Source organism: Eretmochelys imbricata, chromosome 1 (assembly GCF_965152235.1).
Source record: "Eretmochelys imbricata isolate rEreImb1 chromosome 1, rEreImb1.hap1, whole genome shotgun sequence".
In the NCBI taxonomy this organism is placed as follows: Eukaryota; Metazoa; Chordata; order Testudines; family Cheloniidae; genus Eretmochelys; species Eretmochelys imbricata.
In genome coordinates this window covers 267685087-267707707 of record NC_135572.1, presented here as the reverse complement: position 1 = coordinate 267707707, position 22621 = coordinate 267685087, and the positions used below count along the sequence as shown (strand labels likewise).

Here is a 22621-nt window from a genome sequence, read left to right as displayed (position 1 = left end):
AAATGATGGGGAGGAGGGGGCTGGAAGGTATTGGGCTTAGTGGTTCACAGCTCTCGAGCTTCCATCAAAAATAATGTTTAGCTGGAGGCGAAGATAGGGTGCAGAGGGTGGGGGGAAGCAGGTCTTTTGAATCCTCTGCCTCTTGTGTGGTGGTTCATAGGGCCTCTGGTGGAAAAACTGTTGAGCCATAGGCCTAGGTCTAGATGACTGGCAGTGAAACTTCCTGTTAGGGGCAAGCATGTATATGCCCATGGAGTGAAGGGTAACTCTAAAGTTCTTCAAGGTATGGAGGGACTTGTCGGTCTTTCATCAGACGAGCTGCGATTCATCAAAGGGATGGTCCTTGACATTATTCTGGACCACCCTAGGGTATCCTGATGCATGGATCCATGACTCCCTATGCAGAACAATGGCGGTAGGTCATAGCTCTAGCAGAGATGTCAGCTGTATCAACTGTGGACCGGAGATCGGTCTTGGCTATCAGTTTGCCTTCATCTATCAGAGCCTAGAATGAGCTCTGTCCTGTTGTGGACAACTGTCAGTAAACTCTGCAAGCCTGGAGTAGTTCAGGAAGTTGTACTTCGCCATTAGTGCTTGGTAATTGGCTAGCCTGAACTGGAGACTAGATGATGAAAAGAACTCTCTCCCCAGCAGGTCCAGACGCTTGTCCTCTTTATCTGCAGGAGTAGACAAGCAGTGTTGCGGTTCAACCCTTTCAGAAGCAGCCTGATGACCAGTGAGTTGGCAGTGGGGTGAGAAAACAAAAATTCTGTCCCTTTGGCTGGCACGTAATAACACTTCTCTGACCCCTTTGGGATGGGAGCACACGTGGCAGGTATGTGCCAGACCATCTTAGCTGGCTCCAGTATGGCTTCATTAACAGGCTGTGCTGTTCTGTTGGATCCAGATGAGTGGAGGACATCTAGGAGTTTGTGGTGGGAGACCTGGACTTCTTCAAGAGGAATGTGTAGTTCTGTCGCAAATCTGTAAAGAAGGTCCTGGAACTGTTTGAGGTCACTATGGGGAGAAGGAGACAAAGTGTTCACTGCTTCGTCTGGAGATGAAGAAGGCACTCTTACTAATTCCAGCTGAATGACCAGATCTGGAGTGTATTGCTCCTCCTCCTCTGTAGGATCCAGGGGCAGATCTGAGCGTCCTCTTTGAGGGGAGGCAAGGGGCAACTCCCCTAGCAGATTGGACCAACTCTGCAGGGGTACTGGTCCCAAGACCCCCAATATGGCCCGTAGAAGGTGTTAATGGGGTTATGGAGGCCCTTATGGCATGGGATATTAGCAGCTCTGAGTTAGATGAGGTGGAGATTGGTCCCAAACTGGTATAAGTCTTTTGGGCAGCAGAGTATATGTAGGATGGAAGAACAAAGGTTCATCAGGTTGTTTGGAGTCTCCCGAGGAAGAGGTGGCCAATTCTGTTTCCAGTGGCAATACAATCAGTGTTGCTGGAGGGGAGTTGTATCCCGAGTATGGAGTGGTTGACTCTCCTTGTCGTATTTTTCTTGAGATAGAGGGACCCATTGGAGTAAGGGATTCTGGATCTGGGAGAGCAAAAACATCCTGTGGAGCAGCAATGGATTCAGTTCTCCCCAGTGTAAAAGGGTTCTATTTGTCTGAGCTCCTGGAGCCAGAGGAGATTGTTTTACTTTTGAGGAAGATGGTGCCATGGATAAGTGAAGTTGGCAATGATTAGTCTTTGTCAGTGCCAGCAGATCCTGGGGCTTGGGAGGTGCCCAGGATGACAGTACTGACCCATCGCAGGCCAGTTCTGATGTAGCCCAATGTTTGTGGGCTTTTTTGTCATGCATCTGGGACTTGGGACATACTAAGTTCCCTTAGGCCAAGCTGATGGGCTTGCTCCGAGCCACATCCGACTTCTCTGAAGTGGATTTAGAAGGAGACTTACTCTCAATGCTTATGAGAGTGTTTCTTTGATCCCTGACAAACTTCTACTAGATTTGGACTTTGCAGCATTTTGATTGAGGACGCGTGGTCTTCTCCATGAGGTATTTCCAAAGATGAAGTTCCCACCTTTCTCAGATATGATTGAGGAATGACCAGCAGATACTGCAACTCAGTGCAACGTGAGCTTCCCCAAGGCAGTACAGGCAGTGCTGGTGGTCACGCCTGACTGAGAAGGATCGCAGGCAGGAAGTGCAGAGTTTGAAGGCCAGAGTCTTGGGCATAGTCCACTACCCATAAGGGCTACGGGGAGGTGGATGTTTCCCCCTTGAAAAGAGTCTAACACTAACATCTATAAAAACACTAAATTATAAAACTGTATAAGCTGCTAAAAGCTATTAACAATGCTAGATCTAAATCCTATTTTGTAGGTTGACGCCAAAGCTATGAACACAGGGAGGTTCTGACCCAGACCATGTGGCGGTGAGAAGGACCCTTTTTCCCGTTGGTCGGAGGCATGAGGTTAGCCAGGGCGCATTCACGCACCAAGAGACGCTACTTTCAGATTCTCTGACTCCAGGTGCATGCATAAACCCACAATGGAATACAATGGGGACCATCACTCGAAGGGGAAATGGTTCCTTGAGACAGTAGCTTACCAGCAGCAGTTTATGTGAAAAGAACAAACAGGCTCTTTCAATAGAGCTTTATTGTTGCTGGTCCCGCCCTCAGACATAGGCAGGAAAATATGCCCCAAGGCCTGGCATCCTCTACTTACCTGACATGGTGCTGGAGGAGTGTGCGTGATGGAGGGCGACGTGTATCTCTAGGCGTGCTGCCTTCCAAAAAGTCTCAGGTCACTGCTCTGCTCAAGAAAAAAAAATAAAGGTAGAAAAACAGAAGTGATCAGGAGAGTATTCATTCAACACCTGGGGTCAACTGTGTCCCGGTTGCTCCTAATGAACAACCCCCCACCAATTTTCCACAAGATGAAATCCCCTCAACCCAAGACCTACCCACATGGCCTGAGGGAAATTCCTTTCTGACCTGAGTAACAAAGGGATATGAGCAACGGTAAAATGATCTCTTTACACCATTCTTGTGATACTAAAATCATGTCAGATTTAAAGGGAAAAGAAAGTCAAAAATCAAGTTGCCGCTCACCACAGAAGCTGTTTGTTTACTTTTACATCACACTCAGGATCCTGCATTCAGTGGTGGGCACTAGGAAAACATGACCTGGAAGGAATTCAGAACATGATTCAAGACTGGAGGGAACGCCGCTAACCGTAAACCAGGAATTACAGGGAAAGCTTTAGAATATCTTGCACAATAAAAAGGGTGTAAACCTTGAGGCTGTAGAGGAATTGTTCTGAATGGTACAAGGGGACATAACGAGGAGTAATAAGAGAGAGAGAAACATTTCATAAGAGTGAGGTCTATTAAGCTATGCATTAGTCTCCCCAAGGGATGCAGTGGGAGTCTCACCACTCAACACAGTCTGAGGCCTGGTCTACACTACAACGTTAGGTCAATGTAAGCTGCTTTCTGTTGACCTAATCATGCATGTTTCTACACTTAAATTTGTCTCCCACCTATCTAAGTGCTCTGTTATGCCAACACAGTAAGACCAGCTCTCAGAGTAGAGGTCAATGCAGCACAAGTGTAAGACACCACATTACTTATGTCAACCCTAACAGTCCTCCCGCAGCTGTCCACAATGCCCAGTGCTGACCGCTCTGGTCACAATTGTTAGCTCCACTGCCCAGAGGTTACATTGACTGGAAGGTCCCTGGCCCCCACTTAAAGCCATGCAAATTTTTGAAAAGACTTTTTCTAATTACCTAGCTTGGTGAGCACACCCAGCAGCTCTCCACTGTTGAGTGCAACTGCTCATGCCAGCTACACGCTCCAGATGCACTCCTACCTGAGTAGTCAGGAACACTGGATTTCCTGAGCCAGGGGAGAAGAGCCTGTGCAGGCACAGCTCCGATCCAGATGAAGAAACACTGACATCTATGAGCAGATTGCTCAGGGAACGCAGGAGAAGGGGTACGACAGGGACCAGCAGGCATACCAGAAAGCCAGGAAAGCCAACAGTCAATCTGGAGCTGAGCCCCAGACCTGATGCTTTTACAAAGAGCTGCATGCCATATTTAGTAGAGACCCCCACTGCCACCCATCATACCACAGTGGATGCCTCTGAAGAGCCTGAGTAACAAGCCCCTATCGTGAACAGCAAGGAGGAGGAGATGGGCAAAGAAGAGGAGGAGGAGTATGGGGGACAGATGACCGAGAGTTCAGGACCTGTTTTTGACTTCACCGCAGTACAGCTAGTCTCTCCTGTCGAGCTCTATGCAGGGGAGGGAATCTCGGGTAAGTGTGTGTAGCCAGACAGCCAGCCCCCCCCCCCCCTCAGACCAGCATTGCTGGAAACACAGGAGGAAGTCGGAACAGGGCACTTAACATATATTTCAGCACAGCCTTTGAAGCTGTGAAAGCACAGGTGTGCTGCTACAATGTGCCTCTGGGAACAGATACAACGATTAAGCTCACAGCAGGCAGAGGCCCTGTGACAGACATGGCTCTTCTTAGCCCCTACTAAATAGCGTGATGGACACACACCAACATCCTAGGTGGGAAAATATTTACCCTGATAAAAGAAATGTCCAGTAGTCGACACTTATTGTTTCTCTCCCTTGCAAGTGTAAACTACTCTTGCGAAAGCTGGCGTCACCCAGACAGACCAGCCTCAATTTGGCATAAGAAAGGAGAAAGAAAATAAAGGAGTACAGAGGTATAAGTAGGGGACCTACAGCACCATGATTTTTGAGTGCTTTTCACTATCTACCTGCTGGTCAGATAAGTGACAGCCTCCCAAGGCTTCTGCAGCTAAGAGGGTCCCTACGCCTTGTCCCTTATTCGTCTTTCCGCGGAATTGAGTGACTGATCCTGGCTTGGCACCGCTGGAATCGAGAGATGCAAGGAGGGTAAGAAGCACCCACACCTGATCTCCTATCTTTAGTGTACACATATTTTGAAATAGAGCTCTATACTTTGTTTTCTTTCTTTGGGATTGTGGCTTCAGTTTTGTAACTTGTTTGTGTGTGTAACATCTCTACATTTAAATAAGTAGGCACTAGCAATTTTGTAACCACATGATTAGAATCTAGCTTAATAAATTTTGGTAACCATTTATGCATAAGCCTGACTTGTTTTCTCTGGTTTACTGTAAAGCAGCCAACACAATTAAAGAACCTCAGCCATTTTGGCTCTAAAGCCTGGCCATTAGGTGAGAGTACTAAGAGCCTAGCGTTGAGTTGTGCCGCCTCCACGGGGCAAACTCTTGGGGCACCTGTCAGTCAATCCTGGCTGCCCGCTGCGAAGGAGCTCTGAGCTCTAGCAGTTAAAGTCACGGGTGTGGAGAGGCTCTTAGTGCTGCCATTGGGGCACCTGTCAGTCAGTATTGACTGCCCGCTGCGAAGGAGCTCTGAGCTCTAGCAGTTAAAGTCACGGGTGGTTAGGACCTTGGGGCATCCGTCAGCCTAGCCCGGGCTGCCCGCCGCGAAGGGACAGTGCGTCCTAGCGGTTAAAGTCACGGATGGTATAAACGGGCATAGCTGGCACCTCACCAAACATCCTTGGCCGTCGGCTAACAGTGTGTAAATAAATTTCCCATTATAGCGATGGCAACCCCAACTTAGCAGGACATGGCCATCAACTTTTCATTAATTTACTCACACTACATGAGGTAGTGGTGCAACAAAGAGTGGAAGTGTTGCTATCTGCTTTTCATTCCCCTCTAGAGTTAGGCGGTCGGGGACCATGTGGAGCAGTATGTTTATGTACACAGGGAATGTCCCTTGAATCCTCTGAGAGATCGCAATGAAGCTTCCATGCATATACATGGCAAATCCTCTCCCAAAGATTTCTAGGGATGACAACTGTATTTCTTCCTGCATGGTACAACACTTTCCCACACTTGTCTGTGATAACTTCGGCAGGCACCACTGCAGTACACAGGTTAACAGCATACAGGCCAGGGCAACTTCAGGTTGCCAGGAGCAGCTGTGATCTCTCTGCCTTTGTTACCCTCATGAGTGAGACAACAGCTAACATCACCACTACCTGTGGAAAATGGTGCCAGTGCTCTATACTCAGTTTCATGCAAGCAAGCAATTCCCTCATTGTTTCCCTCACCCCAGCAGGTCATACTCACCATGGTTTGACTGAGGGGGGCACCAGACACCATCACTCCAAAGCAGAAGTGTCAATAAGCATGTCTTGTTTAACATTTTAGGGGAGCAAGGAAAGGGGGAAGTTCTGAATCTTAGGTTTCACTTTCCGTACCTACAATACCAAGAATGGTACCAGTGTGTTTTATCTGTCACTGCAGCCGTTGCGCCCTTGAGGGGTACACCGTCACAGCAGCGGAAAGACTGACCCTGATAAGGAAGAGAAAAAAGAGACGATGTGGGAGGACATGTTCTGAGAGATCCTGCATCAGATCTTGAACAGACAGCCTGCAGGGTGAATATGGCAGACTGCATGGAGAAGGAAAGAGCAGATAGGAGAAAGGCGCAGGAATTTCTGGCTGCCACTCACAATGAGTGAAGTGCTCAGCCTGGCAGGGCTAGAGGCTGCACGCTCTTTGATCCTCTTTCTCCTGGGGACGGGAGAGGGTCTGGGAGACCCAGCCAGCTCTGGCAAAGGGTGAGGTAGGACAGGGCCACAGCACACCATGTCCCCCGGCAGGACAGTAAAGAAGTTGACGAGGGGGAGTAAAGGCTCTGTGGGTGCTGGTGTCTGGGCTGGGGGGTGCCCCATGCCTTGGCTCTGTGGGCCAGGGGGTGCCCCGCAGATGGGCTCTGGGGGGATGGGAGTGCAGGTGTCTGAGCTCTGGCGGCCCATACAGCCCCTTAAGCACCCCCCAACTGGAACTCGGTTGTTATAGAGGTTTCTTTAACTCTACTCCTGGGGGGAATCTTGTTTGCTGTTGTCTGTATTGTTAACATACTTGCCGACAGGTGTTTTGAAATAAATTACCAAAACAATTAAAACTGGAATGATTATATTTGTGTTATTTTGACAAATAAAATATGCAGAATTTTAAAATAGTGTGGCCAGAATTTTTAATTTTTTGATGCAGAATTCCCACAGGAGTAACCACACAATCCCTAAAAGGCCCCCAGTCTGGAATGTCAGGTTGAGCACAATACACCACAGCACATTATTGTGGCTCACTGTTAAAGTGCTCTTTTCAAAGCCTCCCCAACCTGTACAGCTCCTTTTTGAGCTTTTCGGATAGCCCTCGTATGTGGCTGTTCAAACTTGGCAGACAGCTGCTCCACCCGTGGCTACTTTTCCCATTTGGCTTCATAAAGGCACAAGAGTCAGCTATAATCATCAGGATACTTTTTGCACTAAAATCCAATCTGATAAGTAAACAGTGCCAGTGCCCTTTCAATCTACCAAAAGCACATTCAACTGTCATTTTCTACCTGCTGAGCTAGCAGCTGAATGTTTCCTTGGTGCTGTCAAGGTGGCCAGCATATGGCTTCAGAAGCCAGAGGAGTAAGGTGTAGGCTGGATCCCACAGGATCACTACTGGCATTTCAACATCGCCAATGGGAATCTGCCAGTCGGGAAAGAAGGCTTTCAGAACGGTCTTGTGTTCTTAAAGATGCAAGCATCATGCACCTTCCCTGACCAGCCAACATTGATGTCAGTGAAGCATCCTCGGTAATCCACCAGCACTTGCATAACCATGGAAAAGTAGCCCTTTCTATCTATGTACTCTGCAGCAAGGTGCTCTGGGACTAAAATAGGGATGTCCATGCCATCTACTGTTCCACCGCAGTTCAGGAACCCCACAGCTGCAAAGCCATACACTATGTCCTGCACATTGCTGAGAGTCACAGCCCTGCGTAGCAGGAGACGATTAATAGCCCTACACACTTGCATGACAACAGCCCTCACAGTGGATTTTCCCACTCCAAAATTACTTCCCACTGACTCTCAGTATTCTAGCATTGCAAGTTTCCACAGCATAATCGCCACTTGCTTCTCCATGGTCAGTGCAGGTCTGTTTCATATTCCTGTGATGGATGGCTAGAGTGAGCTTGGCACATAGATCCAGAAATGTGGCCTTGTGCATCCAAAAGTTCTGCAGGCACTGCTCATCCCAAACCTGCGTTACAAAGAAATCCCCCCAGTCACGGCTTGTTTCTTAGGTTCAGAAGCAGCTGCTCTATGAATGCCACCAAACTGGCTCTCGCTCTGTCCCACAGCAAACTGACCATGAGGAAATCCTAATGTTTCCCACAGTTCTTCTGCTGGCTCTGCAAACATCAGAGGCTTGTGTGTCTTGTGCTTGCGATGCTCATGACAATAGTGCAGAGATGTGCAGGCTCCATGCTTCTGTCTAAGATGGTGGACAGTGACAAGTCCTGTGCGGGTTCGTGGGAAATTTAAAATACGTGCGAAAATTATAGGACAGAGCTATTATGGGATGGAGACCACCACATTATGGGAAATTGACCCCTTGCTCCCAGTCACCCCTGCGCAACTTATTTCTGCCCCATCTTCCAAAACTACCCAAAAGACAGCGTGCTGAATGGTGGCAGGATGCATGCTGGGATACCTATCTCTGGTGCATCGCACTGTGCATGGACACAACCTCTCCTGGTGTACACAAGCAGCACTGATGCATGGAGCCAAGTATGCATGTGCACAAGCGATATACTAAGTCCAGCGGCTGTACGCCAATGTAACTTGGGTCAGCAAAACTTTACAGTGTGGACATGGCCTAAGATGAACTGGGCCCTTCACAGGAGAACACACTATATGGAACAATCCTGATTGGCTGGAAGATGGTCTCGTCTATTACAGGTGATTCAGCTCAGACAGTGAAGCCAGACTATTTGGCTTCATTTCTCAGCTCTCTAGCATGTGCAGGTTTGTAGATGGTTTGCCAGGACTGCAGGAAAGATTTCAATCCAGAAACAGACTTGTTACATTGAATGTAAAAAAGAATCATGCCATTTGTTGTCAGGTTTGGTGAAATTTTTTTTTAATAAAAGCCCACTAAAATCTAGACTTGGGACTTTAAATTGTTTTAAAGCATCCCAGGTTATACCAGACTCCCAAACACAGACTTGGTCCATTACAGCTCATGGCTTCAGCACCTGCTGAACTCCAATGGCAAGCGATGACATCACTGGAACTACAGTGGTCCAGGATCCCTAGCTGGGCAGCGTGTAGGCCATTGCTACAGAGTGGAAAGCAGCTGTTTGAGAACATATATGACAATGCTCCTTCCTTCCTTATCTGAACAGCTGTCTAAATAGGATCAGATGGCATGACCAGTGAGTAGCGAGAATCAAATTTAGCAGCAGAACTTCACCTACTGAACCCTACCTATATTGGTTATTTCCACCACCTGTAGTGAGAAAAACCTAAACTTCTCCCTCAGGGGCAGAACTTGTTTGGAACTTATGCACAGCACTTGTCTATGCTGTCCTCAACTGCTTCCCGCATGTAGTTCTGTTAATTCCCCTGAGTTCCGCCTTGCATCCCTCTTCCTCTTTCAGTGCTGGGTTTTTCGTGAGCGGCTAAAAGGAAAACTATGCAGTAACTATGCAATGTGAATAAGCCACCACCAAAAACTGAGCTTAGAACCTCCAAACTCATTTTACTTGTGAGCTTTAGCTGCATCTGAACCTCGTAGATAGGTTTGGTTAGGAGCTTTCCATAGGGGCTATTTCTTCCCCCCTCGTGCCTCATTCTGACTGGCACCTGCATTTTGACACTGCCTTTTTAAGGTTGCTACCACCATGTCTTAGGTGATTGGGCCCAGGGTGTAGGGCGCTTGGGCCACATCCTACCCTTTGCTAAGGTGACCATATTTCCCAAAGAGAAAACGGGATGCCTCAGCTGCTCGCTCGAGGGCCCCCTGCCCCATAGCTGTTCCCCGTCGCTGGAACCCTGCGCTTCTCCCCCTCCCCCCATGCAAGGCTGTTGCCTGGTCACTGGAACCCTGCAGGGGCTCACGTGCTGGAATACTGTCCTCCGGCCTTCCCCTGCGGAGGCTGGCATCTCTGTAGTCGCCCCTTCTGCACCGCATCCCACTTTTTCCCCAAAAGTGGGCACTTATCCTGTTTGCTCTTGCCAACTGATCAAGTCAGCAAGAGCAAACGGGACAAATGCCCACTTTTGGGGGGAAAAAAATCAGGACGGCCAAGACAGGGCTTTAAAAAAAAAAGGGGGGGGAACCTATCCCGGTCAAAACGGGACGTATGTTCACCTTACCCTTTGCTCATGCAGCTTCACTGAAGCCAATTAGAGTTGCAGGGGGATTAGGTCAGGGTGGAATTTGGCTCCTTGCCCTACTTGTTTTTCTGAGTCCCTTTAGGTTTCTTTAGACTCCCTGGTATTTCATTGTGGTTTACGTTACATTCACTCTGAATCACTGACCAGCACCTGAGTGGGGAGCATTTTACAATGTTGCTGTTCTCTGTCCCAGACTCTGCACAGCTCAACCAGTGCACCCAGCCTGTCAGCTGCATGTTAACGAGGGGCCAGCCCAGTGGGTTGGACACAGCTGTGGAGGAGAAAGTGAACTGAAGGCAAGTTAATTATCCAGCCTGCTAGGGAATGAAGGGAGGAGGGAGAGGTCTGCTGCTGGGGGTGATGAGGGTTCCTTCCTCATCACAGTGCAGTCACAGAGGAACACAATACCTTTCCTTGCCCACTTGGTCACAAACAGCCCTTTCTAACAGTGTCCCCTCTCCCCACCAATTGCCTGATCACCACACCCGCTCCTCCTGCCTGCACCCCTCCCTAGACATGGGCCGGATAGTAAGGCACTGAACTTGGTGGGCAGGTTTTTCCTGCCTTCAGTTGCTATGGAAACCTTCCTGAAAGCAGTCATCTGGGACCTGCCTGAGAGAGAAAGAGAGCCCTGCTGCTGGCATGTCAGAACCAGGGGCGTGAGCGGCCAGAGTGGAGGTGGATAAATCATGTCAGGAAAGCAGGAAGGTGCCATCAGCTGCTGCACAGGGAGCCAGTGAATAGGAACCTGTCCAAGGGTCCAAGCGTCTCACCGTGAAAGTGCCAAAACCACACCACAATAGCCCTCTGACTCCCCACCTCTGTGGGGCAAAGATTTCTCCAAACCAGCTGATCTCAAAGGGGGGTCCAGCAGTTGTCTTGGGAGGACAATTCCACTCCCTAAGCACAGCTGCTCATCTGATCCATCTCGAGTAGCTGCTAGGGGCACCCTTAAACTATTTGCCTGATCTCAATGAATCCTAGTAGAAGTAGTATTATGAAAAAACATTCATAGCACGAACGTGCTTTAGAGATTAAAACATGAATTCAGTTCACTCCCTGCCCCAGCTCCAGTAAAAAGTCACAGGAAACTGGGGCAAAGGATTCTGGGGCACATCAAGGGCTCAGTGGGGAGTGAGTACATGGTGGAGGAGAAAGGCCAAGAATACCTGCTCTACACATTCCCTGTGGCCCCATACCACAATGCCACTCCCTTGACTGACTGATGTCAGGCCAAAGCAGCCCCCCCCTCTTCCAAGGAGACAGTCTGTACTCCCCTCCCCCAAGGAACTTCCTACTGATACAAAACCAGGAGGTGCAATTTTAAATGGATTTAAGAGATGGACAGAAAGCTAAGGAAGGGGACAGAGGATGAACCAGAAACCAGTTAGAGTGACAGTGGATGAGTCGTGAGACAGACTGTTAAGAAGCCGGTGAAGATAACATAGGATGAGGGTCCCCATTTCCAAGAGCAAGAGGATTATACAATTTCAGCACTGTGGAGCCCCGTGCATTTTAGAGAGAAGTAATGGGATATTGAAAATACAGAGGATCTTACTGGAAAATTCCAGCTACAGGAAAAGTGAAGCAATGAACTACCTTAAAAAAAAAAAAATAAAAAAGAGAGAGAGAGAAAATGTTATGGCTGCAAGGTCAGCATCCCAAAATTAGGGTATTGTCTATATAACCTTAACTCTGCTCCCTAAGAGTCTGTGTTGATAGTCCTTACATGATTGCATGCTATTTTTCATGTAGGCTTGACGGCCAGTAGTGCTGAACACCCACAATTCTAACTGCAGCCAGTGGGAACTGTAGGTGATTAACATGTCTGAAAATCTGCCCCATACAATTTTTTCTATTACCCCAAATACACATTTCCCCTTGTAGTGACACCACTGATCTGTACACCAGGCCATAAAATAATTTCTATACATAACGGGTAGTGAACAAAGCAAGAGCTCTTGCAGAGCTTGTTCAATGCACACATTCATTATTGCAGCTAAGTTAGCCATGCAATTCGGAAAATACACTCTTTCCACAGCTACAACATGGGCAAGGAGCACGAAGAAATTATATCCGTGGAAGTGCAAGCTTTCAAACCCTCAGAACTCTCTCAAATCAAACCCAGTTTTTACCTAACATTCACAGTCCCACTTGAGGACAATTTCCATGCAAAATGTCAACTTCCAGTATCGAAACATTTTGGTGCTACAGCTACTAGCACCAAAAGACCAACACAAAAAACCACAATGTACGGCAATAATATCGACAGATATAGTTAAATGATATGGAAGTCCCCTGTGATGTTTTGGGGAACATCCACACCAGTAGTATTCTGTCACAGCCTGCTCTGTAACCTTGTGTGCCTTTATGTTGTCCAGTTTTGGTTCAGAGCCCTGACACCAGTAGCTTGCCCAGAAGCACAAAACATATCTACTTTACAAAAATACCCTAATACCCCCACACCTGTAGCAGCGAGTCTCAGTGCCCGGGTCAACTGACTTGCAGGGCTCACACTGGAGGGCTCACAATCTTGCTTGGGTTGGAGCCTGGGCTCTGAAACCAGGGGGAGAGGGGTGGTTCTCAGAGCTGGGGCTTCAGCCCAGAGGGAACACCTACACCGCTACTGTGAGTCCCACAGCGAGAGCACAAATCAGTTGACCTGGGCTCTGAGACTCACTGATGCGGGAATATTTTGCAGCGTAGCAGTACTCAAAGTCTCACCCTGGCTTCCACCAGCCTAGTTACACCGTGCAGGGTGACACCAACAGCACTTCCAGTCCTGTGTCTCCCCAAATCCAGCCACCCTGAGTTCTTAATTACCAGACACTTGGGATTTTTCCCCTCTGGTTCATTACCCCCGAAAGTGTGAAACTAATCCCCAGCTGGCAGCTTGCTTTGGCATATACTCTCCACACAGTTTGCACACCAGAGACGTGCTTGAGGCAAAAAACAAACAAAAGGTGTATTTAAGAGAAATATCACATTCAAGAAATGGAACTAGTGCGGGAGACCAAACATACAAAAGTTACACTGCAAACAAAGATGCATCTTCAGGATTTATACTTTTGAATTAGATAAAAATACCTTTCCTAATACAATTTACCTGTTTCCTCAACTGTTTCCCAGCATACCCCATCCCAGAGAGGATCCAGCATTTCATGGCTAATACCTGTCAAGTGACTGTCCATCACTTCAAACCCCTTCACTTTTTAAGAAGTTTTCAGGTTTCTTTTCTTCTTTAGTCACTATAAATATCGAAGTGGGAAAAACACCCTTGTTTCTTAGGCCTTGTCTACACTACCACTTAGAGCTGAAACTTTCTTCGCCCAGGGATGTGAAAAAACACACCCCTGAGCAATGCAAGTTTCAGCGCTGTAAAGTGCGACTACACAGCCGCATTAAAGCACTGCTGAGGCAGCGCTTTAACGTTGGCTGTGTAGACATATCCCTAGTTTTCCAAGACTGGTGTTTTCTTTTCAGTTTCAGGTTGTTTCAATGTTTTCCCATTAACTTTAATGGTTCATCATTTGTCTTTTCCAGCGTTGTACAATTCTAGGTGCTTGGAGCTAGTCTTGTCTGGCTGGGGAGGCAACCCCTTCCCTGCCTGATGCCACACTGAGAGATAGAGCTGAATGTTGCCACACAAATTATGAAAGCAGTTTTATATATATACACAAATACATACATTCATAGCCACAGTCTCCGTGTGTATGTGTGTATCATAATGATGTTTGTGTTCAGAACATTACAAGATTTCACAAAAGACCTTACTCAACATATTTTACAGCATAATGACATTGTATACAATCTGTTTATTCAACTGATTATTTTGGGAGGAGATTTAACCCCCTATTCTCCTCTTGGGGTGTCCAGACCTTGACTGTTACCCCCGAGCCATTTGAAAACAATTGAACCCCTTCTGTTCAAACTTCCACACGCACACACAAGTCATCTCTGGGTGGAGAAAATTCCAACTTGCCAACTGAAAATATGGACAGTTATGTGTGAGACAAACAAAGTTGTAACTGGAAACAAACATCCTCAGCTACAGCTGACTGCAGTGTTCCAGCTACAGTACACTTGTCAAGCGTGTAACCATGCACTTTACAAGGATATACAGTAAAAGCTTTGTTATCTGGCATGTTGGGAGAATGGGGGTGCCGGTTAGTCAAAAATTCTGGTCAACTAAGAGTTATACTTACCAATGGAATACCAATTTTCAAAGAATTAGAATACAATAAAATGAATAAAGTATAAAATAGAATACAGGTACTCACCAATCCAGTAGTAATACTGCATGGCAGAGTGTTGGTTTCTTGAAGCACTTAGGTGTATAAAGGTAAAGTTTTCTATATAGTAGGTTATCTGATGACACTACATATCACTATGGGCAGTGCATGGCGTACACCCAGATCACTAAAAACAACACTTCAACTAAAACAATACTGAACATAATTTAATCTTTCTTTGACGATTCAGAAGGCACTTCAGGATCTTGCAGTTCCTCAGGGTCATCATTATCAACATCAATTATCATTGTAGATGTAGAAGGTGTAGGAGATTGGGCTGAATCTGTACTGACCCTATGACACACTCTGGAAGCTGTTTTTTTGCCTAATTCCCTTTTATCAGCTTGCTTACAGGTCTTCTGCCTCTTTTGCATAAAAGTAGAGTGCAGAATGTGCAACTGCATAACCTCCTGGGCAGTATAACATGGCTGCCTTTCTGCAAATTTAATTATTGTATCAAAAGCTGAAGCAGCCTTTCCCCAAGTTATTTTGTCCTCTTCACTAAAATCATCTTCTTCACTGTCTTTATCAGTGTCCTTTGACTTTTCAGTTTTCAAAACATTCTCTATTATTTCTGTATCAGTAACAGTGTGTGTCACTTCAACCTCCTTGTCAGCTTCAACCCACTCTTCTAGCTCACTTTCATGAAGTTTGTTGATGGGGTGTGAAGGAGGAGTATCCTTCACCATTTCAAGAATTTGTGCTAATGTATTTTTTCTAACTCTTACTTTAAAGCTTTCAAATTCATCTTCATCAGAAGACACTTCTGCAAACATAACTCTAGGCCACAATTTTATCCAAGCTCTCCTTAATGTTTCACTTTTAACAGAATTCCAGGCACAAGCAACATTAAAAACTGCATCTTTTATATTATAAAGAGATTGAAAGTCCTGTATAGTGCCTTCATGATTGATCAACTTTCTCAGGAAATCTCTTCTGTAATAACATTTCATATTCTGGATGATGCCCTGGTCCATAGGTTGAATCAATGAAGCAACACTGGCAGGCAGGAAGATGGTAAAAATATTACCAGACACTAATTCTGTTTCATGAGGGTGAGCTCTACAATTGTCTAGCAATAGAATAGCTTTGCTATCTTCAGGTAAGCTTATTTTTCTAAAATGTTCTTTCACTGCAGCTACAAAAACATGATGAAACCAATCATAAAAAATTTCTTTGTTCATCCATGAATTACCTTGTGCTTTGTAAACAACAGGTAAATGTGCAACACCTTTGAAAGCTCTAGGATGACTATACTTCCCAATCACCAAAAGTTTTATTTTATGCAAGCCTGCAGCATTAGCACACGTAAGAACAGTTAGTCTGTCTTTATTCTGCTTAAAACCAGCAGCTCTAGATTCACTTGCACCTGCTACGGTAGAATTCGGCAAGCATCGCCAAAATAGGCAAGTTTCATCAGCATTATAAATTTGTTCAGGGGATAGATCATGTTCAGCAATTAAATTCCTAAAAAATTCACAATATTTTTCTGCAGCTTCATGGTCAGCTGATTTTTGTTCGCCGGATACATCTAGCTTTCTAATGCCGTGACGAAGTTTAAAACATGAAAGCCATCCATCAGAAAATGCACATGGCTCAGTCAATTGCATTTGCTTATAAAAATCTTTTGCCTTTTCAATGAGCATTGGGCCAGATATAGAGGCACCCTCTGATCGTTTCAATAAAAACCATTCATATAAAACACTGTCTAGCTGCTCCAATTTAGGCGTATGCAGAGTACGGCGTTGTTCAACAGCTTTATTTGACTCACAACTAGCAAAAAATTTGAGCAGTTGTCCTTTCTGAGCCTTGATGTCGTATATTGTGGACGAGCCAACATTGTACTCTTGCATCAAAACATTCCTATTCTCACCCTTTTCAAGACGTGTACAAATATCTATTTTCTGTTTTAATGTCAACACAACTCTCTTACGCTTCTTTCCTTTGCTTTTCGCTGGTATTTTGGATGCCATGATGGTAGGGTGGTGTTGATATTTTACGATAAACACAGGACAATGCACAGAGTAATAAACCGACTGATCACAATGGCGATACAAACAGAAAGAACAGCAGTCAGCTTTTCTCGGCTAACTCAAGCCTAGTCCGACTGCTCTCGGAAATACTTGGGTCCCGAATAGCTTCAGCATCGATTCTGGTTAGCTTTGGCATTGGTCCCAGTTACTAGATTGAAGATTTGTATTGGCAGAGATCAGAAATGCCGGTTTCTAGAGCTTTCTGGTTGGTAAAGTGCTGGATAACACAGCTTTTACTGTATACAGTTACTTTTTTTTTTTTTAAATAGCGCAGTTTTCCTTTAAAAATGGAGGTGTGGAAAAGACAGATGTAAATTCACTTGAACTTCCGCTTCACACTGCTGAGCCAGCTGTTAATATTCCTGCTTTCTCTCTCACAGCTGCAATAGGAAACAGCTTTCAATTATCTGGCTTTAGGCAAACACCCAGATAACAGTCTCCTATTGTGTGTTTGTTTTACCTGGTCAGCCCCCTTTGCCATTTGATCTCCAGTTAACCCTCACATGACAGCAGTTCAGCTTTGGATGTGAAGCAGACTGGTGGAGTCAGATATGAGCTCCTTTCCAGTACTGGCTGCCCAGGGTCTTTAGCACAAGAAGAGAAACTTCCACCCAGGAGTGCCCTTCCTCAATTGATACCTATTATATATATATATATATATAAACAATGAGAACAATAAGAATCCATTTAGAAAGGAGTAACAAAACAGCATCCCATCTAGCAAGTTTCCCAATAAATCTTCAGCAAGACAAAAACCAATAAACCTAAGTTTTCAGTAACAATACAAAAAAGAGCAATCAATGGAAATTGTTAAAGTGACACAATCAGCTGAGAAGTTATACTTCTCACTGGAATTATTTTTTACCCACTAGTGTTAAGAGTAATATCTACTATGACTATAAAGAAGTGAGCAATGGAAAAATACCCCACCCACCCCGCTTAATTTGTACATTTGACAGCACTTTGCATACACTTAGTTCCCTGTTTCCCCTGTTCTTTCTGAGTCTGTCATATAGCAACAGGACAGAAAGAAACATTTTAGAAAAGAGGAAAGATAGACTGTAAAGACACAAACATTGGCCCGGGGACTTGGAGACAGATGTGGCACCGGAAAGCTTTCTCAGTATGTATTTTAAAACTGCTTGCTGACAGTGTCAACTTCAAACATCCAGATTGAACCTTCCAGTCACAGAAACGAGAGATGAAAAATCTGTATTTGTTCTAGTCCATCTCCTCCAGCCCTCACAAAAAGTTTTTGCTTTAGAATTTGAATCAGGATTCACCAAATCAAATCCGCTACAGCAAGTCCCACCCTCACCCTTGCATCTCCCCTTCCCACTCAGGTCAGGTGGTAGCATATCCTGGATCTGCAAGTGCCATTTGCTCCTCAAGTCAATATTTGCTGTGAGTGCCTGTGAAACCGGAGTCTTCCTCCCAACCATAATTAAACTAGCAATTGAAGAAGGCGGAACATGCACCTGGGAGAAAGGAAACACAAGATCCAGGAAGGGCCTATAACAGACAATGCAGGGTGCTGCCCTACCCTAGCAGAGTGACACCCAGTTAAGTTTTTACACCTATGCACAATTCCACGTGGATCTCATCCCTTATCACATCCAGATTAAACAGTTTCTATTACACTTGTAGACCTGACTCATTCCAGGAAACGTCCTCTGCAAGGTTTATAACCTACTAGCCTAGCAGTGTTTTGGGTTGCTGTAAATACACAGTATAAGGACAGGAATGATGCAATGACAGCGAATTAACCCTCTGACTTTATCTCTAGTGACCACATGATTTAGAGCAACAGTTAAAGGAGTTTAAATGACTTCATCCTCGTTCCCCCTGTGCATCACATCAGACCTCAAAAGTCTGCTGATGATCGGGTAGTCACTGCTCCAAAGGGATCCTTGGACTGGAATAGCAGGAGGTGTGCCAGGTCAAAATTGGGGTTTAATGGCAGAGCTATGTTGGTAAGTGGGCACAGAGGGATGGTGGCTTGCCAGGATCTAGAGTGTAGGGAGAACACTCAGTACTCAAATGGTCCCCAATCACTGAAATCATTGTGAATGAAAGAGATTGATTGTATGTTTGCGGCAGGAGGAAAGGGGAGAGAAGACAAGACCTCTCCTTTGTCTCCTGCAGTGCCTCCTATCACACAAATCCAGAGCTCTACAGTTGGTAGAATGACTCAAAATCTAGAATTAACAACCAAAGAAAAGCAAACTGGAACTCCTTGTCTCCTCCCAGCTTGAATCTACTATAGAAGTTTGCAAGAGACTTTTATGCACCTCTTTGAAAGTGTAATTATGGTCAGAAAAGTAATTAATTTAAAATGCCATCTTCTTAGGCAGCAGATCTGCTCCCTATGTGCAGCAGTTGTCTCATTATAACAGCAAGAAAAATAAAGGTTTTATGAGCCCTGCAGACTCATCATTCAGCCCATCCTGGCTCATGCAAAAGCAACAGAATGATTAATTAAATTTCCAATTGCAAGGCCACATTCAAACCTCTAATTCACTTTGAAGATAACATAAGAGAGGACAGAATCTTGTTGCCTGAATCCAAGTCAAGAATCCAGCTTGACTTTCAGATCAGTTTGACATAGTAGGGCTGGCACAGAAAAATTAAAAATAAAAAAAATTATACACTGTGCATATCTGATTATGGAGCCATTGAGACACAATGAACATGGAAGTCCAACATGCCAACATTTTTCAGAGCAGAACTGCGCTTTAACATTCGTTTTAAAATACAAAAAAAGGAGTGGTATTTTATCTACCGGGCTCCAAAGCAGACAAATCACTCTGTGCAAGAGAGACATGCTGGCCAGCTAGAATCATGAGAGGCTCTAGCATCTGCCTAAATCATTTATCACACTCTAAACCTGGAGACTGCAAAGCCCACCCACATTCATCACAATGACAGGTCTGTGAAAGGAAACCTCAGGCCAGGGATTTGCAGACTCCCTGGGATACCAGTGCTGACCCCTCAACCTTCAAGCCCTTGGAGAAGCAGAGAACAGCTGATAAATTCCTGAGGGTAGCTGGTACCCAACCCTATATAAAAAAACTGAGTGTTAAGATTTTACTGTACTGTTCTGGAAAAGAACTAAACATAGTCCACCATTTTGCCGAGACGACTTACCTTAGCCAAGTGGACGTGCTTTTCCCTCTTGAATGTCCCACGCTGCTCTTCTTTTCATTGGGTTGGAGAGAGGACCTTTGGTGGGAGGAAAGAGAAGCACGCACAGTGGTCTTCATACAAAGAAGAATTGGAATAGGCAAAGCACCCACAAATATCTATGGTTTAACATTGGAAGGGGTATGTATGGGTGTGTGGAGAAGATGGACAAAATATGGCCTAGTGAAGCCTTTTCCATCTCTACATCGCGTAGATGTAGCCTTTTCCATCTCTAATTTCTATTATATGTTGAAACATCCTTTGCTCCAAATGTAGACAGTGATCACTTTAGGGATATGTTAGCAAGTGGCGTACAATTATGCCCAGATTCCCATGTGTGTCTAGCGCATCTTGAAGAACAAGGCTGAAGGTTTCAAAGGCCTTCCTCATTAAATGCTACTGCAAAAATGTAACCAAGTGTTTTATAACTATAGGTTATAAGGAGTCACCAATCCTCTCCTCCCAGGGGACGTTATACCCAATTTCGGCAAAGTCAAAGTTTTTTCAGCCAATTAAGCATAACTGTAATAGTTGCATTTAGGTATAACTTTTCATATCCAAAGCACTCTACAGTTAATTAACCCTAACAGCTCCCTGTGACACTAAGCATCACTGTAGTCACACCCTACACACAACCGCAATAATAATTGCGCAAAATATGCCTTATGAGGTATCATTTTAAAACTAACAACACATTGATCATTAATATTTTTCCGCGATGTATGCACACAATGGGTATTAAGAGTTATGAATATATGCTAGAATTATAACTAAGGTGTGTATAAACTAAATATGTCAGGGGGATTTGGGTCTATCTTAAGCAAAGGAATGTGTGTTTACCTCAATTTAAATACAAGCAGTAAACAGATCCATCAAACTAACAAGAGGTGGAGGCAAACCATACTAACAAGTGGGGGAGAAGACACCATGGTGTTTACACCCAGGGGAGAGAGAAGCTTGGTCTGGGTTTTACTTTTTAAACAATCAATTTCAAAGGTTTATTGGTCTATAAAGACAGGGGGATAGGAAGCCCACAGGAAGGGGAAGAACAGCAAGACCAGTGGATTTTGGGAGAGATAAGCAAAGACGGAAGCCATCTTTGGCATCCATCACTAGACAGACCTCTTGCAAGCTGAGAAAAATGGGTCCTTCAAACAAGGGGGGCTGAAGTCTCTGGAATTGAATATAGATGAGAAACCAACTTAGACGAAGATCTTTCACTTAAGGAGACAAAGGAAACCAGCACCTTGTACTTCTGTGGAAGGTCCTGACTGAGGGAAAGTCAGCCATGGCTGGGTAGAAGAATGACTGATGAGAGAAACCATCATGAACAAAGCCTGTAGCTAGCTAGATTATGTTTTAGACTTTTAGAAATGTATTTTGTTTTGTTTCACTTGTAACTCTTTCTATCTTCATTCCTTATACATGTTTAATCATATATATATTTTGTTAGTAAATGTATGTAATTTTTACCATAAATCTACTCAGCTCTGTGTTTAAAGGTAAGGGTGTATTTCCTGCCAGTTAAGTTAATAAGCTGTGAAGTGTTTTGTGTCTTTAGAGGAACAAACAAGCTATATTATTTCTCTGAACTGTCCAAAAGAGGGCTGGACATTGCAGAGCACACAGTTTTGGGAAAATTCAGGACTGTGTTGGGGTTACCCTGCAAGTAGTAACTACGGTTGGTGGAGTGGGGCTGTGGGACCGCACACCACCAGACTACCAGCATGCAGGTCACACACCTTGAGTGTCTGTGGGCCTGGCAGCCCTGGTTCAGCAGCTCTGACCCCAGTAGCCTGTCTTCAGCCCCACAGTTCCATGCTGATTTTGGAACCTATTCAGTGACAGCCAGTGTGCTCAGTTTACAAGATTTTTTTTTTCTGCCAGCCCTGCAAACTCACCCTGAGACACCAGAGTCACGCTGGGTTTTATTTTGCTCACCCAACATCACCAGTAATAAAAAGCCCTGCAAGTAAAATTACGGCCTTAGTGACACTAGTACCTTCCAAGGCCTCTGATGGGTTTGCACAGGTTTAACTGACTGGACCTGTAAGTCTGTTGACAATGCACAAGGAAGAACAGATTCCAATTCACTCTCTCATAGCTTTGTTGGCTCTGCAGGGCTAACAAGAGCAAAAGGCAGGACTAGATTCATCAGATGTGACTCTGAATAAACCCAGTTAGCAGATCTCGAACACCACTCTGCTGAGCGGAGCTGCAATTTAAGAGCTGTATTCAGGGCCACAGTCAGATGACTCCTTTCAGAACTCTGCTTTTCTTTAAAATCTAAAAACATGACATCCTGCACTGTAAGGCTACTCCCACCCAGACCACTGTCCAGGATCTGCTAGAAATGCTCCTTTATAACACATGCCACATGTTAAACTACTTAGGCCCAGAACCTGCAAACTATTATACACTAGTAACTTTATATGCATGTTCTCAAAGAAGCTGGACTATATTAGGACCATTAACAGCTATAGTGGTATGAGATAAGAATGATGTAAAAGTGATCATATTTCATGCCTGTGGGAATGAGGAAGGATTTCTTTTTCCATACTACAACTTTGTACACTTGGCCTGCTACATTCTCATTGTTTTCTCCACTCATTCCTCAAGCATCAGGAACTAGACACTGCCAAGGGGAAGACTTGGGACTGACTGACCCAGTAGCGCTGTTGTAGGAAGTGATGTACCAGACCAATTATACTTATGGTCTGCCCCAATGTGGTATCTCCTTTGTTTGTAAGTCTCAGAAGTCAAGTCTATTTTCACCTTTCCTAGGGGTATTGTTAGCAAATCCTACTCTCTAAATAGCCAGACTGCTGCATTACCAACATCAATTGTTGTGTTTCCATTTAGAATGAGC

General features: G+C 45.1%; 1 protein-coding gene across 3 annotated transcripts in view; it reads right to left on the bottom strand.

The window, feature by feature from the left end:
• Positions 1–22621, bottom strand: part of SGSM3 (small G protein signaling modulator 3) — a 61914-nt gene that overhangs the window by 36029 nt on the left and 3264 nt on the right. For 2 of the 3 annotated variants that reach the window (XM_077830408.1, XM_077830424.1), the window contains exons 2-3: positions 19717–19791; positions 2692–2778 (exon numbers count right to left, since the gene is read on the bottom strand). In XM_077830408.1, coding sequence (XP_077686534.1) covers positions 2692–2698 — 7 coding nt within the window. In that variant the 5' untranslated portion in view covers positions 2699–2778; positions 19717–19791. Of the gene's footprint in view, positions 1–2691; positions 2779–3077; positions 3153–19716; positions 19792–22621 lie in introns of all 3 variants that reach the window. The other variant, XM_077830416.1, reaches the window with a different exon arrangement.